This window comes from Hyla sarda, chromosome 1 (genome assembly GCF_029499605.1).
Source record: "Hyla sarda isolate aHylSar1 chromosome 1, aHylSar1.hap1, whole genome shotgun sequence".
NCBI lineage: Eukaryota > Metazoa > Chordata > Amphibia > Anura > Hylidae > Hyla > Hyla sarda.
The window spans coordinates 155,910,586-155,929,330 of NC_079189.1; the positions used below are offsets into that span (position 1 = coordinate 155,910,586).

At 46.0% G+C, this 18,745-nt stretch overlaps 1 protein-coding gene across 2 annotated transcripts in view; it reads left to right on the top strand.

Moving 5' to 3' along the window:
- Nucleotides 1-18,745, top strand: part of MGAT4D (MGAT4 family member D) — a 165,521-nt gene that overhangs the window by 78,710 nt on the left and 68,066 nt on the right. For both annotated transcript variants that reach the window (XM_056562925.1, XM_056562926.1), the window contains exons 2-3: nt 11,745-11,906; nt 12,320-12,463. In XM_056562925.1, coding sequence (XP_056418900.1) covers nt 11,745-11,906; nt 12,320-12,463 — 306 coding nt within the window. The remainder of the gene's footprint in view (nt 1-11,744; nt 11,907-12,319; nt 12,464-18,745) is intronic.

Genomic DNA, 18,745 nt, shown 5'->3' on the forward strand with positions numbered 1-18,745 from the left:
CGTTTAAATTGATAGCGTAGCTTTATTATACAGTAGTAGTTTAAACATATGTTGCAGATTCCCTATATACGTTATAACCCTTTTTAATAGAATGGAATGATTAGCTCATAGGCAAACCATACGGCTGAAAATAGGTTACCTCCTTATCCTAGTCCTTCTAATGAAAAAAATACCTCCTTGGTCAGCAATGTTTTACCAAATAAAAACAACTGAAGACCCCTTTGAAATTGTTCTAGGTATGCGGTAATCAGATCACAGCCAGAGAATAACAATACATTTAATGGTATTTCACTGTGATGAATGAAAACAGAGAATATAACTGCACGTCCAAATCGGGCTGAAGGAAACACGGTAACCTATACTAACCAAAGTGCATTTCGTAACTAGCAGCGGCATTAGATCTCATCGACCTGTGACTGGAACTACAAGTCAACAGTACTTTTATTGTGTTTAGAGTCACCATTTTGTGCTTTTATGCCGTTATTACATTAAGATCTCAACATGACTTGCAACAATAATCTGTTTGTACCAACAGGTCTTAAATGTAAAATGTGATAATTTCCTAAGTGTGTGTATATGTAAGTGTGTGTGTGTGTGTGTATATATATATATATATATATTACTGTAGTGTGTGTGTGTGTGTGTGTATATATACATATATATTACTGTAGTGTTTGTGTGTGTATCTCTTCAGGACTACCTTTTGGCTATATGGCATTGTGAAATCTATAACACTACCCTATTGATCCCCTACTATTTCATCCTCACCTACCACTAGTAATTGGTTCAGAAATTTAAACCTCTGCTTTATTATAAAATAGTTTTTGAGTATTGTATTTTGTTGTATTTACTGAAACCTTGCATAGAATAGCTGAATAGAGATCTGTAGAGTTCCTCGTGCATCCATACAGAAAACATTAGCTTGTCACTAATGCGCTTTTCTCACAGAGGAATACATTGAAAGAATTATGTTTATGGATTGCCATAATGGGAAGCTTGAAGGCACTTAACAAAATGTGCATGCCACAGTTCCTTTCTAGTCCTGAAGACAAATCTTTCGTTGCAGTTCTTTGCTTCCTTGTATCTATTTTACTAAGTAGTCTCTGACATGAACACCAGGATGACTATGTAAATTGTTCAATACCAAGAAGTACCTGTACCGTACACTTTCAACAAGAAGTTTTAAAAATGGTAGACACAATGGGCACTTCCTTAAAGGGGTTTCCAAATCTTCTTGCTTTTGTTGGCCTACCTTTTTAAAGGGGTACGTCATTGGAAAAAAAAGTTTTCAAATCAACAGATTTGGAAATTACATCTATTTAAGAATCGTTATCTTTCTAGTAATTATTAGCTGCTGTGTAATACAGAGGAAGTTGTGTAGTTCATTCCAGTTTGGCCACAGTGCTCTCTGCTGTCACACCTGTCCATGTCAGGAACTGTCTGGAGCTGGAGAGGTTTGCTATGGGTATTTTTGCTTCTACTCTGGACAGTTTCGGACACAGACAGAGGTGGCAGCAGAGAGAGCACTGTGGCCAGACTGGAAAGAACTACACAACTTTCTCTGTAGCATCCAGCAGCTGATAAATACTGGAAGGGTTAAGTTTCTTAATAGAGATGAGCTTGATTCGTCACGAACTTCTCGGCTCGGCGTTTGCCGACTTTAGCCTGCATAAATGAGTTCAGCTTTCAGGTGCTCCGGTGGGCTGGAAAAGGGTGGATAAAGTCCTAGGAGAGAGTATCCACCTCCTAGGACTGTATCCACCTTTTCCAGCCCACCGGAGCACCTGAAAGCTGAACTCATTTATGCAGGCTTAAGTCATCTACTGCCGAGCTGAGAAGTTCGTGACGAATCGAATTACTGGAAGTTCGCTCATCTCTATTTCTTAAATAGCAGTAATTTACAAATCTGTTTAACTTTCTGGCACCTTTTTGATTTGAATAAATTGTTTTTCCACTGGAGTACCCCTTTTAAAGATGGCTCCCATTCACTTCAACTGAGCCCCGGTAACCCAGTATGGTTACTTTACAATGTATGGATGCCCCGGAAAACCCTTTATGGATGCTCTTACACAGTGCTTGTGCTGCAGTTTTTTTTAAAACATATATTTTTATTAAACATTTTCTCGAAAATATAAAAGTCATAACACATAAAAAATTAGGCGCTACGCAGAGCGGCATGAAAGGTCATAAACAGTCAACCGTGTCAGATTATTGAGAAGAAGGGTCCGCCACAAAATAGCACATAAGCCCCCCTAGTCCCAGTCCCATAAAGTCCATAGCAGTCAGAAGAGCTAAAGCGTGGTTCAGCATCTTGTCTGCCACCGACCAAACAGTGCTGAGAAGAACGAAAACTCTTCGAACTAGCATGACATGCATTAAATAAAGTCAGGCTAGTCAGGGAGGCACAGGGCGCCCAAGGTATCCCATAAGGCTTCTAAGCTGTAACATTCCGTCCAGCAGAACGGGGTGGACGAGTTCCCTTATTTCTGACTCAGAGTAGCGTGTAACTATAAAAGATTTCCATTTAGCAAAGAATTTAGTACCAGTCTTTTTATGACGTTCAGTGTCTAATGATGGTATAAAAAATGGTATAAAAATGTCTAAAAATTGTATATCAAGGGTTGTAGGGGTTATCCAGGAATGAAAGAGGCACCGAAGAGCTACATGTAGAATTATATGAATGATCATGGGCACCTTGGGTGGTCCTGGGCCCTCCGATTCAGTTTCCGGAGGTCTGAGTTGGTGGAATAAGACAGCCTGAGGTGTAAGCGGGATTTCCACATCCCAGTGTGCATGTATATGAGCAATAACAGAGGTCCAATAGGTGCCCGTCGCAGGACATGTCCAGACGCCTTGCCACAGGTTTGTGAGTGATTGGGAACATTTTTCACAAGCCATTATCCTGTCTGGGAACGTGGGCGAGGGCAAGATTTTAAAACCATATAGGGCCCTGGGAGCCAGTTTAAAATAGGTTTCTCACCAGCACTCGTTTATACGTTTCCTGATAATATGCCAGCCCTGGAGGATGCAATTTGTGATATCTTCATCCGGTACCCAAGCCCGCCATGAATCAAACAGTGTGTGTGTGAGTTCACTTTAAGGAAATGATCCCTAAATGCACAATACAGAATTGATATTGAAGTTTTACAAGGGTCAGGGCCAATAATATCATCAAGAGTGTGTGTGGGGGCTTCTCTGCTCAGGTCCCGCAGCCTCGAGTGACAGAAGGAGAGGATCTGGTTAACTTCTAACGTGTGAGAGGAAGGGAGATCAAAGTGATCCATGATTGCCGATGTGGAGGACCATCGCCTATTAGCCATATCCATAAGGTCCCCAGCTGAAATGAGACCCTTGTTGCACCACAGCAAGCACCCAGAAAACACGCTATCTTGTGGAACTCAGGGTGACCGGTCAGAGGCATGTGTTTGGAGAAGAAGGAAGGGCAGATTAAGGTTTTTACATATTTCCTTCCATGTGATTATCGTGTCATAGAGTAAGGAAGAATGTTTTATCTGGGGGGGGGGGGGGGGGGGGTAGAAAAGAATATGTGTGGAGAAGAGCTGCCAGATTCCAGGGGGCAGCCAAGGCCCTTTTTAGAGAGATGTTTGAATTAGAGGACCCATGAAGCCAATCCATGACGTATCTAAATAGACCTACTAGATTGTACCCGCTGATGTTGGGGAAGTTCAAGCCACCAGCTTACGTGCACAACATCAGCTTTTGTAGAGCGATACGTGGTCGCTTGCCGGCCCAGATAAAAGAAGTAAAGGCCAAGTTGAGGGAGCTGATGTCTACATGTTTCAACAATAACAGTAACGTTTGTAAGGGGTAAAGTAAACATGAGAAGCTTATCATTTTTATGAGGTGACAACGACCCATGAACGTTATCTGGAGATTATGCCACCTTTTGGAGTTCTGCATGGATTTTGGAAAACAGGGGAGGGTAGTTAAAGGTATGGAGAGATTCTGGGGTCTTGCCTATTTTCACCCCCAAGTATGTTACTGCAGTGTGGGCTACTGTGAGATCTAAAAGGGCTATCTCAGGAAGCCAGCCCAGGAAAGTCCATCCAAGAGGCAATAGCTCAGTCTTCGCCACGTTAACTTTATAACCCGAGATGGAGCCGTAGGTATGTAATGTGCCAGCAAGGTAGGTAGTGAGTGTGAAGGGTTGCTGAGAAAGAAGAACGTCATCAGCAAACATTGCCAGTTTAACTGATTCCATTCCCACTGGGATACCTTTGTAGATTGGTGAATGCAAGAGATGTTGAGCCAGAGGCTCTATTGCCAGATCAAATAAGAGTGGTAAGAGCAGGCAACCCTGTCACGTCCCTTTATGTAGATGGAAAGGAGTAGACAAGATCCCCAGCATGTGCACACATGCCCGTGGTAAAGAGTATAAGCTGGATAAGTAAGTCCGGAAAACCCCGGTGATGCCAAACCTGTCCAGCACCAAGTCAAGCCAAGTCAATTGAAAATTATCAAAAGCCTTTTCGTCATCCAGGGCCAAGAGGGCCGTCTGAGCAAGGGGCATGGTTCGGTGCTGAACAGAGTCAAACACAGAAAGGACTTTGCGGATGGTGGCTGAACTGTTACGGATGAAGCCAACCTGGTGAGGCCCCACAAGTCCCGGAAGAAATCGCGCTAGGAAGCGAGCTAAAATTTTCAAAAATAGTTTGATGTCCTGGTCAATGAGGGAGATTGGTCTATAAGAGCTAGAATTTAAGGGGTCTTTAATACTTTAATATAAGCCAATTGATGCCGTAGTGGGAAGCACACCCGTCTGTAGGAAGCCATTGAAATCTGGTCTATCAGGGACTTGTAGAATTCCCCAGTGTCACGATGCCGGCTGGCAGGTAGTGGATCCTCTGAGCCAGAGAGGGATGGCAAGGACCGCGCTAGTGGACCGGTTCTAAGCCACTACAGGTTTTCACCAGAGCCCGCCGCAAAGCGGGATGGTCTTGCTGCGGCAGTAGTGACCAGGTCGTATCCACTAGCAACGGCTCACCTCTCTGGCTGCTGAAGATACTGAAGATAGGCGAGGTACAAGGGAGTAGGCAGTAGCAAGGTCGGACGTAGCAGAAGGTCGGGGGCAGGCGGCAAGGTTCGTAGTCAGGGGAGATAGCAAAAGTACTGGTACACAGGCTATTAAACACACAATACGCTTTCACAAGGCACAAGGGCAACAAGATCCGGCAAGGGAGTGCAAGGGAGGAGACTAGATATAGCCAGGGAACAGGTGGGAACCAATTAAGCTAATTGGGCCAGGCACCAATCATTGGTGCACTGGCCCTTTAAGTCTCAGGGAGCTGGCGCGCGCGCGCCCTAGAGAGCGGAGCCGCGCGCGCCAGCACATGACCGCAGGAGACGGGAACGGGTAAGTGACCTGGGATGCGATTCGCGAGCGGGCGCGTCCCGCTGTGCGAATCGCATCCCCAACGGCCATGGCAGAGCAGCGCTCCCGGTCAGCGCTGACCGGGGAGCTGCAGGGAGAAGGATGCCGTGAGCGCTCCGGGGAGGAGCGGGGACCCGGAGCGCTAGGCGTAACAGTACCCCCCCCCTTAGGTCTCCCCTTCTCTTTATCGGGTAACTGCCTCCCCTGGGATGAGGACACCGGGAAAGGATGGAGGGATTCCTCAACGGCAGGCAGAACCGCAGGAGTAGGAATGGGGAGAGAGGGCAGAGGGCGAGACCTGGCACGGGGCAGTGTGACACCAGGACGAGGGCCATGAGGGGACACAGAAGCTTGCCTGATGGAACTGGGAGGGGGGGAGGGGCATTTCCTGTGGCAGGCAGAGTCCTTAATGACCTTAGGGGGACCGGATACAGGAGGAACCACAGAGTTACGGCAAGGGTTACTGGGAACCGGTTTTAGACAGTTCTTGGCACAAGAGGACCCCCAACTCTTGATCTCCCCAGTGGACCAATCCAGGGTTGGGGAATGAAGTTGAAGCCAGGGAAGTCCAAGGAGAATTTCCGAGGTGCAATTGGGGAGGACCAAAAGTTCAATCCTCTCGTGATGAGATCCGATGCTCATAAGAAGGGGCTCCGTGCGGAAACGTATGGTACAGTCCAACCTGGCTCCGTTGACCGCGGAAATGTGGAGTGGCTTGACAAGACGGGTCACCGGAATACGGAATTTATTCACAAAGGACTCCCGAATAAAATTCCCAGAAGCTCCAGAGTCCAGGCAGGCCACGGCTGAGAGGGGAGAGCTGGCTGAAGTGGAAATCCGAACAGGTACCGTGAGACGTGGAGAAGCCGACTTGGCATCAAGAGACGCCACACCCACGAGAGCTGAGTGCGAGCGTGCGTTTCCCAGACGTGGAGGACGGATTGGGCAATCCACCAAAAAATGTTCAGTACTGGCACAGTACAGACAGAGATTCTCTTCCTTACGGCGATTCCTCTCTTCCAGGGTCAGGCGAGACCGATCCACTTGCATGGCCTCCTCGGCGGGAGGCCTAGGCGCAGATTGCAGTGGAGACTGTGGGAGAGGTGTCCAGAGATCTAAGTCTTTTTCCTGGCGGAGCTCTTGATGCCTCTCAGAAAAACGCATGTCAATGCGAGTGGCTAGATGAATGAGTTCATGCAGGTTAGCAGGAGTCTCTCGTGCGGCCAGAACATCTTTAATGTTGCTGGATAGGCCTTTTTTAAAGGTCGCGCAGAGAGCCTCATTATTCCAGGATAGTTCAGAAGCAAGAGTACGGAATTGTATGGCGTACTCGCCAACGGAGGAATTACCCTGGACCAGGTTCAGCAGGGCAGTCTCAGCAGAAGAGGCTCGGGCAGGTTCCTCAAAGACACTTCGAATTTCCGAGAAGAAGGAGTGAACAGAGGCAGTGACGGGGTCATTGCGGTCCCAGAGCGGTGTGGCCCATGACAGGGCTTTTCCAGACAGGAGGCTGACTACGAAAGCCACCTTAGACCTTTCAGTGGGAAACTGGTCCGACATCATCTCCAAGTGCAGAGAACATTGCGAAAGGAAGCCACGGCAAAACTTAGAGTCCCCATTAAATTTGTCCGGCAAAGACAGGCGGAGGCTAGGAGTGGCCACTCGCTGCGGAAGGGGTGCAGGAGCTGGCGGAGGAGATGGTTGTTGCTGCTGTAGCTGAGACTGAACTTGCTGTAGCTGTGACTGTTGCTGCTGTTGCTGTGACTGGAGCTGCTGTAGCTGCGACTGGAGTTGCTGTGTCATGGTGGTCAAGTACGACAGCTGGTGCTCTTGTCGGGCGACCAATGTAGGGAGGTCGGCGGCAGCTGGCAGAGGAACTTCAGCGGGATCCATGGCCGGATCTACTGTCACGATGCCGGCTGGCAGGTAGTGGATCCTCTGAGCCAGAGAGGGATGGCAAGGACCGCGCTAGTGGACCGGTTCTAAGCCACTACAGGTTTTCACCAGAGCCCGCCGCAAAGCGGGATGGTCTTGCTGCGGCAGTAGTGACCAGGTCGTATCCACTAGCAACGGCTCACCTCTCTGGCTGCTGAAGATACTGAAGATAGGCGAGGTACAAGGGAGTAGGCAGTAGCAAGGTCGGACGTAGCAGAAGGTCGGGGGCAGGCGGCAAGGTTCGTAGTCAGGGGAGATAGCAAAAGTACTGGTACACAGGCTATTAAACACACAATACGCTTTCACAAGGCACAAGGGCAACAAGATCCGGCAAGGGAGTGCAAGGGAGGAGACTAGATATAGCCAGGGAACAGGTGGGAACCAATTAAGCTAATTGGGCCAGGCACCAATCATTGGTGCACTGGCCCTTTAAGTCTCAGGGAGCTGGCGCGCGCGCGCCCTAGAGAGCGGAGCCGCGCGCGCCAGCACATGACCGCAGGAGACGGGAACGGGTAAGTGACCTGGGATGCGATTCGCGAGCGGGCGCGTCCCGCTGTGCGAATCGCATCCCCAACGGCCATGGCAGAGCAGCGCTCCCGGTCAGCGCTGACCGGGGAGCTGCAGGGAGAAGGACGCCGTGAGCGCTCCGGGGAGGAGCGGGGACCCGGAGCGCTAGGCGTAACACCCAGGGTAGCCATCCGGGCCTGAAGCCTTACCATTGTGGAGACTGTTTATAGTAGAGCGTACCTCCTTCCTCCATTACCTCAACATTTAATTCAGATCTCTGAACGTCCGTCAGAGACGGAAAGGACAGTTGATTTAAAAAGTCTGTTCCTGCTGATAAATTAGCACATAAGGAGTCATAAAAACCGGCAAGCATCCCATTGACACAATGAGGGTCCGTTTGCACAACCCCTGAACCATCACAGAGAGCTGCGATAGAAGTCGGTAGGAAGCGGCCCTTGGCCAAACGGGCTAGTAATCTTCCCACCTTGTTAACATGTTGGAAGAGGGCAGTATCAAAATGCGAGAAGTTCAAATGTTCCCTCCTATCGAGCTATAACTCAAACGAGGCTCTAGCTGCATTCCACTCCATCCTATGGGCCTCTGTAGGGGAATGTAGATAATTGGCATATGCAGTGCGTAGGGCCTCACTAGACTGCCTATAGTTTGCTTGAGACGTGCGTCTCAGAGCAGTGGCGTAGCGTGGGTTGTCAGCACCCGGGGCAAGGCAAGCCATTTGCGCCCCCTAACCCGTGGATTTTAGCACTCGAGTCTCTTCCACTAGATTAGTTAAAGAAACCCTTACCCCCTAAGCACATGTATTGTTTGTTATGAAAATACTGATGTAATTAAAGTAAAATGCATCTAAATACAAGTTCATTTTCAAACACTTTATTGAGTGCGAACATGCATTACACATTCTCCACATTTTCAGCAGGTCTATGAATACAAATCTACAAATGTAGTAACCTAGCATGGGCCATGCTATTATATGTCGTCTCACAACAAAAAATATCAAGAACAAAAACTAAACCTCAAAATGGAACCATACCCTGGAGATGATCCAAGGCACATGACTTTGGGTATTATAAGTAAGCGGCAAATGTCAGGGGGGCATTATATGGGCACATCACAGGGGGCCCCTGTCATGTGCCCCCACATATATTGCCCCCTGACATGTGCCCCCACATATAATGCCCCCCTGACATGTGACCCTGACTTGTGCCCCTCACATATAATGCCCCATGTCCTGCGCCCCTCACATATAATGCCCCCCTGACATGTGCCCCTCACATATAATGCCCCCTGAGGGGGCAGGACAGGGGGCATTATATGTGAACGGCACAGGACATGGGGTATTATGAGGGGCACATGACGGGGGGGGGGGGGTCCTGTCATGTGCCCCCACATATAATGCCCCCCTGACATGTGCCCCTTACTCATCATTTGCCCCTCTCACTTATAATTTGCTCCCCCCTCCCCTTTCTCACGCCCGTCACCTTTCTCCCATGCTGCGGCTGCTCTATTCCTGCAGTCAGTGAGAGCCACAAGGACGTGATCCCCGGGCGCCGGCGCGATGATGTGATGTCATTGCGCCGGCCTGCCGTGATTGGCCCTCACTGACTGCAGGATTGGAGCAGCCGCGGCGTGTGATAGCAAGGTGACGGGCGTGAGAAAGGGGGGGTGGAGCTGGACAGCCGACAGCTCCCGCTCCACCATGCGATAATTCAGGAAGAGGGGCAACAATCTTGGGGGGGGGGGGGGGGGGGGGGAAGTTGCCCCGTTGCCCCCCCCCCCCCCCCCCCCGGATCCGCCACTGCCTCCACAGTGGGCGGTGACAAGGCGGCTCTCGGATCGGATTCGCACAGCCAGTACTGCAGAGAAAGTGAGTGAGCCAGGCAGGGGCAGAGAACTGCGAGTGCGAGCGCGCCCCCCCAGATGTTGCGCCCGGTGCGGCCGCCCCCCCCCTGCACCCCCCACGCTACGCCTCTGTCTCAGGGCGGACACATGGGCCATCAGTTTGCCACGTATAACCACCTTAGCTGTGTCCCAATATAGTTGAGGATTCGTTCTATCAGTTTTATTGTCCATATTGAATTCCAGCCACCATGCTGTAACTGATCAATGAAAGACTCCTCTTTAACCAGGAAAGATGGAAAGTGCCAAATATAATCTGAACCCCTAGGGCAGGAGGTCTGGAGCTCGAGAATCACTGGCACATGGTCTGATATTACTAAATCTGCATTGTCCACCCGGCCCACTCTTGCGAGCAAGGGAAGGGCTAAAAAAGATGATCTATGCTAGACCACGCCTGGTGGACATTGGAGAAATGAGTGAATTCCTGGGAGTCTGGGTTCCTAGTGCACCATACATCCTGTAAACCTGTCTCCTCTTAAAAAAAAAAAAAAAAAAAAAAAAAATGGGGAAGGACTCTATCACGGGAGCATATCAAGGGGGCGGGAGAGGTAGTACTTTTCCTGTCCACTAGTGGGTCAAGAACCGATTGAGATCCCCACCCAGAATCTGGCAGCTTTCCTGATTTCTTATGGATACGGAAGCATTCACCAAGATGATCAATCAGCAGTTGAGACACCCTCACTCCTCGTCAGTGGTGTGTGAGAGCAAGGTAAAAGGAAAGGTTTTATGTGCCAGGGTGAGAACCCCCGCCCTACCCTCCAGAGCTGGCAAACCGTAGACCGCAAACTGTTGCTGCATCCTAAAGAAATCACCTTGCAATAAATGGGTCTCCTTAAGGAGTACAATGTCCGGCTTAAGGCGTTTCAAGTGGCGCAGAACAAGGCGTCGTCTGTGGGGGGGAGCGATCGGAGTCCCTTGACATTACAGGTGATAATGGTAATCAAAGACTAGGGAGTGATAAATGATACCGGCTAGGGAAAATTTGGGTGGGAATAAGGGAGAATAACATAGTAGGATGCAGCAACTGTGGGACCACACGGAGGCAGGCTGACCGTGAGTAGTAACTTGTGCTAGCCCAGTGTGCAGGACGGATGGAGCAGGCTGAGGATCTCCACAAGCTGTACCTTGTCTGGAGCTGCGTCCTGAGCCTGCGGCAGGCATGCAGGCAGAGGGGGCAGTAGCCTTCGGCAATTCATCAAGGTCCTCCAGCTGGTGCATAGCAGGAGAGGAGGAGGAAAGGGTTGCAGGCGCCATCTTGGAGACCGGGGTTAGCGGAGCAGGCGGAGACTGTGTGGCAGAGCACGGCTGTTGTACAGCATGCTGAAGGTACTGGTCTTTCAACCGGTAAGTGCTGCAGGTCGTGCTGGTGACACGGGTGCTGCAGGTCAGGTCCCGACGGGTTAATCAGCGGGGAAGCGCCGGCGGCAGGGAGGAGGTCCGCCTCGGTCCTGTCTACATGGCTGTGCCGAAGCCCAGTACTGCAGTTTTGAAGCCAAAAACCAGATGTGAATCATAATGAATGAGATAATAGGTGCTACTGTTTTTTGAATCCACTCCTGTGGTGAAATGGGTTAAAAATAAAAAAAATTGTAATAGTATCTGTTCTACTTTGGAGCCCATTGGGAGTTCCCCTTAGCTGCTTGAGTCCATCATAGTTTGGCCCCTTTACTAGTTAGTCACTCCCCTCTGTGTGCTGGTCACCTCCTCTACTCCCCTGATTGACAGCCCTAGACTGTGTACTGTAATCCCCACCTTGACTGGCCTCTGGCAGCCAAGAGGAACACCCAAGGGCTCCAAAGCCTGATTCGCATGTCTTTTTAAACTCTGATATCTCGGCCCCAGAGGGGTCTATTTATTGAGAGATATGTATGTGTGGATTCTAGGTCAGAAGCCCCATACATCAACGCCCATTATATTCTAAAAGCCTGCAGTCATGTCTGCTTAAGAAGTATTGTTTTGTTAATTAAGACTTTTTTTTTCATATCTTATTTTGCAGAATATGGAATGGATTCATATGAAAAGCAGTTTTTGGAATTACAGCAAAGACTCTTCCAGGCAGAGAAAGAGAATCAGAAGCGATCTCGAGATCTGAGCACTGTTCTGGACGAGATTAAGCGGGCAGTGGCAGAGAAGAGAAATGCTTTTGAAAATCACACAGGTATCAACTATATCTCTGATTTACGGAGACGCTCCTCAGAAATAATAAAACCTATGAGGCAGTCCAAGAAGATAAATATTCATTTAGCGCATGCATGTGTGTTGTGTCTTTTAAGATACTCAGCTTTCTATGTATCATCCATGGTCTCCTAAAATGTTTCCTCATCTTTATGTTAGATTCTGTTTGACCAGTAGGGTCAGAAGTGCTGTATATTGCTGTATATTTGCTGCTGCGTATTTTCCTACCCATTGAAGTCAATAGTAAGCAAAATACGCAGCTGAATTTGCTACCCGTTGACTTTAATAGGTAGGAAAATACGCAGCAGCAAATATGCAGCAAAATACGACACGTGTGACCCTACTCTTAAAGGAAATCTGTGATTAAATATGATTTTTTTTCCCTTATACCTACAGTAGAGGAGATAAAATGGAAGGTGTTGAATATGACCAGCAAACTCCCTATGCAATTTACAAACATATACATGTTTTTGCCCCATTTGTTGGGGCACGAAGACAGCCTACAGCCAATTGTACATTATGGGCATGGAAAGACAGGAGGTAAGGATGTTTGTTTTTTGTCCATTTTTGCAAATTGTTTATATATTCTTTTTTTCCCCTCAATGGAACGGTCTTAAAAAAGTAACAAAGTAGGATAACCCTTTCAAGTAATAAGTATAACTGCAGTAATACTGATTACTAATTGGGTTTGTTTGGCAATGATGATCCTATCTCAAGGTAGCATGGACCGTCAGGTCACTAAGCTTGCGTCTTCTCCTTCCGATCAGTGACTCTCTGTATTGTGAACTGCGCTGAAAGAGTGAAATGTTGCAGATCATGTCATACTTTGTTTCCCGGAAGGTAACCTTTGATTTCTGCTATGTACTTTGACACTTTGGGCTGCATTTTTATTTGTAATCGTGGACACAGCTTAACTCCACCATGGGACCCTCATTTTACACATATATTTCTTTACATATTTTGGTACATACAGTCATGGCCCTAAATGTTGGCACCCTTGAAAGTATTTCATACAGAAAAGGATTGCAGCAACACATGTTTTGCTATACACATGTTTATTTCCTTTTGTGTGTATTGGAACTAAACCAAACATGGGAGGAAAAAAAGAAAATTGGACATATCACACCAAACTCCAAAAATGGTCTGGACAAAATTATTGGCACTCTTTAAAAATTGTGGATAAATAACATTGTTTCAAGCATGTGATGCTCCTTTAAACTCACCTGGGGCAAGTAACAGGTGTTGGCAATATAAAAATCGCACCTGAAGATAAAAAGGAGGGACGTTCACTTAGACACACAATGCAAAGACACTGGTTATAGGAAGCGACTGATTTCAGTTATTTTTTCACAAAGGGTGTGCAACCAAATATTAAGTTAAGGGTGCCAATAATTTTGTCCAGCCCATTTTTGGAGTTAAATGTGACATTGTGTCCAATTTGCTTTTTTTTCCTCAATTTTTTTTTTTTAGTTCCAGTATACACAAATGGAATAAACATGTGTATAGCAAAACATGTGTTACTGCAATCCTTTTCTGTGAGAAATACTTTATTTTCTAGAAAAATTTCAGGGGTGTCAAAATTTACGCCCATCACTGTATAGCCAGAGGTAGAGTAGGCCAAGCAATGCATTATCCATCACTGCCTTACTACTTTGACTTGTTGAGCAGGGTGCTCTGTCTGGCTGTCAGGCCAGCTTGTCTGTCTGGACAGGAGCAGGGACTCTTTCCCTTCTGTTTAGCTGGAACCCTATGGTATAAGCACGTTAAGTACACAAAGCCGCTTGAACTCCTATTAAAATCAAGCGTCCCTGCTACTTTCTAAGCATGCTATGCTGATGGTATAGAATGCTTTGTGACAGATGTAGCATGCCAATAATAAAATTAAGGGTGCCTACTTTTGTACAGTTAGGGCTGTAAGGCACATTGTTTTGACAACACGGATGGGACCTGTATAGTAAGTTATTAAAAAACTTCAATAATATATGTATATTATATAATATCCCAGTATGGTTTCCTTTACATATATCAGGTGTCTGGAGGCATTTCACTTCATTTGAATTGGACAGTTCGCAGTTAGACAGTTTGGATGGCGATCTGTCACAAAGACCCGGATCGCCGAACAGTGTGGTGTCTTCCTGGCGCTTGAGTTCGGCACATCGCGGATCAGGTTGACAGGTTGCTGGGTGGGGCTGGAGAGGACCCAGCGGTCATGGTACATATTGACACCAATGTCAAAGTAAAAGGTAGGTGGAGTGTCCTTTAAAAAGGATTTCAGGGACTTAGGCCACAAGCTTAAGGCAAGGACCTCCAAGGTAATATTTTTCTGAAATATTACCTGTACCACGAGCCACACCAGAGAGGCAGTGGGAGATTAAGGAGGTAAACAAATGGCTCAGAAGCTGGTGTAGGAAGGAGGGGTTTGGGTTCGGACAAAACGGAAAGGGGGAGGAGTTTGTCTTTATGTAAAATCCAGTCTGACGGCCGCACTGCAGGAGGATATATGGGAGGGAAATGATAATATGGAGTCATTATGGGTAGAAATATATGGTGATAAAAAAAATTAGGAGAGGGGTTTGCTATAAGCCACCAGCCAGGCAGAACATCAATTACTGAGGCAAATAAACAAGGCAGCAAATCAGAACGAGGTGATAATAATGGGGGACTTTAACTATCCTGATATAAACTGGGAGACTGAGACCTGTGAATCTCATAAAGGAAACAGGTTTCTGACTATAGCTAAAGACAATTATCTATCCCAAATGGTGCAGGGCCCGACCAGAGGGGGCGCCCTACTAAACTTAATATTAACCAACAGACCTCACAGAATAACTAATGTGCAAGTAGAAGGACACCTAGGAAATAGTGATCATAATATAATACATTATATCTTGTTCTTCAATAAGGGAATCTTGCAAGGGGCCACAAAAACAATGAACTTTAGAAAGGCAAAGTTTGATCAACTCAGAGAAGCCCCTAACAATATAAAATGGGATAATGTCCTCAAAAACAAGAATACTGACTCTAAATGGGAGACTTTTAAAAATATCTTAAACTCTAACGGGAAGATGTATATACCTTTATGGGAATAAAATAAAACCAATATGGTTTAAATAATTTTTGTTGGATTTTTTTTTGAGAAATTTACAACAAAGGAAAGATTGGCCAAAGAAAACAGCGTGGCCAAGGAACAATACATAACAAATATAATACAGTTATATAAATATTACTAAAGCAATCACTCAGCTGTATGTAGAAATATTAATTTGCAGAATCATGTCTTTGGATGTTGCGAATATTATAGACATATCCGGTAGATCATTATAGGTCATCTTGAAAAATATAAACGTCACATAAGCAGTTTTAAAGTATTTTATAGTCATACCTATAACTCTGCAGCGAAGAATAGGATTTTTTGTCAAGGGGGCAATAAATTACAAAAATACATTTAAACTACGACGACAGTGAAGAAGCATTAAAAAGCTTTAGAGAAAAATATAGAATATGTAAAAAACAGATAAAAGCCGCAAGAATAGACACTCATTTCCAAAGAGAGTAAAACTAACCCCAAATGTTCTTTAACTATATAAATAGAAAAAAGGTTAAAAATGAAAATGTTGGCCCTTTAAAAAAAACTATAAAGAAGAAATTATACACGGGGATCAGGAAAAAGCTAATATATCAAAAAAATTATTTTCCACTGTATTCACGGAGGAAAATGAAATGCCAGGTGAAATACAGCGAGATAAGGTAAACTCCCAAGTACTAGTCACCTGTCTAACCCAAGAAGAAGTACAGTGCCGCCTACAAAAAATCAAAATGGACAAATCACCAGGTCCAGATGGCATTCACCCCCGTGTTCTAAAGGAATTCAGTAATGCAATAGACAGACCCCTATTTTTAATATTCAGGGACTCTATAGTGACAGGGACTGTTCCCCAGGACTGGCGCATAGCAAATGTAGTTTTAGAGTATCTTGATAAAAATAAATGTATGACCCCATATCAGCATGGCTTTATGAGGGATTGGTCCTGTCAAACTAACCTGATCAGCTTTTATGAGGAGGTGAGCTCCAGACTGGACCAGGGGGGAATCGCTGGATGTCGTATATCTGGATTTTTCCAAATCATTTGAATACGGTGCCACATAAAGGATTGGTGCATAAAATGAGAAGGATGGGGCTGGGGGAGAATGTGTGTAAGTAACTGGCTCAGTGATAGGAAACAGGTTAATTATTAATGGTACTTATTCTGATTGGGTGACTGTTACTAGTGAAGTACCACAGGGGTCAGTCTTAGGTCCTCTTCTATTTAATATATTTATTAATGACTTTGTAGAGGGGTTGAATAGTAAAGTAGCAATCTTTGCAGATGATACTAAACTCTGTAAAGCGGTAAACACTATAGAGGGCAGTGCACTGTTACAAATGGATCTGGATAGGTTGGAGGTTTGGGCTGAGAAGTGGCAGATGAGGTTCAACACTGATAAATGTAAGATAATGCACATGGGGAAGAAAAATCCAGGCTGGGATTATGTATTAAATTGGAGCACACTTGGGACGACTGACATGGAAAAGGACTTGGGAGTCTTAATTAACAGTAAATTTAGCTGTAGTGACCAGTGTCGGGCAACTGCTGCCAAGGCAAATTAAATCATTGGGTGCATCAATAGGGGCATAGATGCCCACGACAAGGTAATAATTCTACCACTGTACAAATCACTAGTGAGACCACACATAGAATACTCTGTACAGTACTGGGCACCAGTGTACAAGAAAGATCTAGTGGAGCTGGAGAAGATTCAAAGACAGGCAACCAGAGTAATACGGGGAATGGGAGGACTACACTACCCAGAAAGATTATCAGAATAAGGGTTCTTTAGTTTAGAAAAACAAAGGCTTAGGGGAGACCTAATAACTATGTATAAATATATCTGGGGACCTTACAGAGATCTCTCCCATGATCTATTTATACCCAGGACTGTATCTATAACAGGGGGCATCCTCTACGTCTATAGGAAAGAAGGTTTCTACACCAGCACAGATGAGGGTTCTTTACTGTAAGAGCAGTGAGACTATGGAACTCTCTGCCAAAGGAGGTGGTCATGGGGAACTCTGTGTAAAAGAATTCAAAAAGGGTCTGGATGCATTTTTGGAGAGTAATAACATTACTGGTTATGTATACTAGATTTATAGGGACAGGGATGGTGATCCAGGGATTTATTCTGACTGCCGTATTTGGAGTCGGGAAGGAATTTTTACCTCTAGTATGAGGTTTTTTTTGCTTTCCTCTGGATCAACTCAGTAGGGACTCATTAGGGATATAGGTTGAACTTGATGGACTCTGGTCTTTTTTCAACCTTATTAACTATGGTTAAACTTGCCGGACCGGCACCAGACAGGCAAACGCATCTTGCTGCGTTGCCCTGTCCAGCGTTCAGAGAAAATGGACGCTACACAACTGATGACAACTGTGGCACCAGTTGCGTCGAGATTTAGACTGGGATTATGTATGCCGGACACCAGACAGATGTAATCCTAGCCTATCATTGCAGTATCATAAATTATGGTAAAAACAGTTTTACAGTGATTGATTTTTTTTGAAAATCACAATTAATCTGGTCTTCTGCAATCTTGCAAAACCGTACTGCAACACACCCCTAGAATGTCAACACAGCTGCAGTGAAATTTTCTGTCTTTTATCAACAATGTAGAATAAAGTACAATATTATTGAAGCAGGGCTGTATTTGTATGTACAAAATTTGTATTCAAATCTCTATCTGTGTTTACACATTGAGCTTTGCTACATCCACTTCATTTACACATGTCTATTGCAAATGCATGTATATGAAGTGAAAGCAGGCTGAATTGCTAAGCACAGATGGAGCATAAAGCCACCAAAACAAAGTGTGCTTACCAATTCATTTCTGCCATTACCCCCCCCCCCCCCCCCTCAATATACATACACCCCTGTGGAACATTTTGTTTTTGTCCCTCACAAGTGCACATTTGTGAAGCGGAGGTGGTAAAGCCGAATTTGTAAACGGGTATAATTTCATCTGTGTTAGCCAATTTGGGAGAGGGATTAGGGTGTGTAAAGAAGGTGGACTGTGAGATACAGGAAGACTGAAGATTCATGAGAAATTTAGTCTTCAGTAGAGAAGTGGTCATATGCTGTTGGAGCATCTTTGACCTGAGGATCACGTTTTTAGGCAGGATTCAGACTGAAGTTTTTCTGTGCATAATTCCGCTTAGGCTGTATTCACACCTCGTTTTCAGCCTGCGGTTGCCGGATCCGGCTCGGGGAGGGGAAAATCGGGCGCTCCCGTACCCCAGCCAGACTAGCACTGAAATCCATTTACTTTAATGAGCCGACCTGAGTCAAACTGTGACTCCGGTCGGCTCATTTTTGACCCGTATCCGGTTTCCTGACCGGACCTAAAGCCGTAGTATACTACGGTTTTAGGTCCGGTCACAAAACCTGATACAGGGCAGAAATGAGCCAACCGGAGTCACCATTTGACTCCGGTCAGCTCATTAAAGTAAAGTAAGCCGAATCCGGCAACAAGAGGCTGAAAACCAGGTGTGAATGCAGCCTTAGAAATCACTGCAGCATAATCCCACAGTCCACACTTCAGATGCTCCACTGCTGAAATTCTGACACCAAAAGTATGATCTTGCTCATACGTTAGGCAGATTCTACATGTAGTATGTTGCTGTTCTATGGGGTGGCAATGCAATCCTAATGCCGACTGATTGTCATGCCGGCCGGCCACAGTCGGAATCTCTGGTTGGAAATTCCAGCCAGATTCCAGAGATCCCTCAT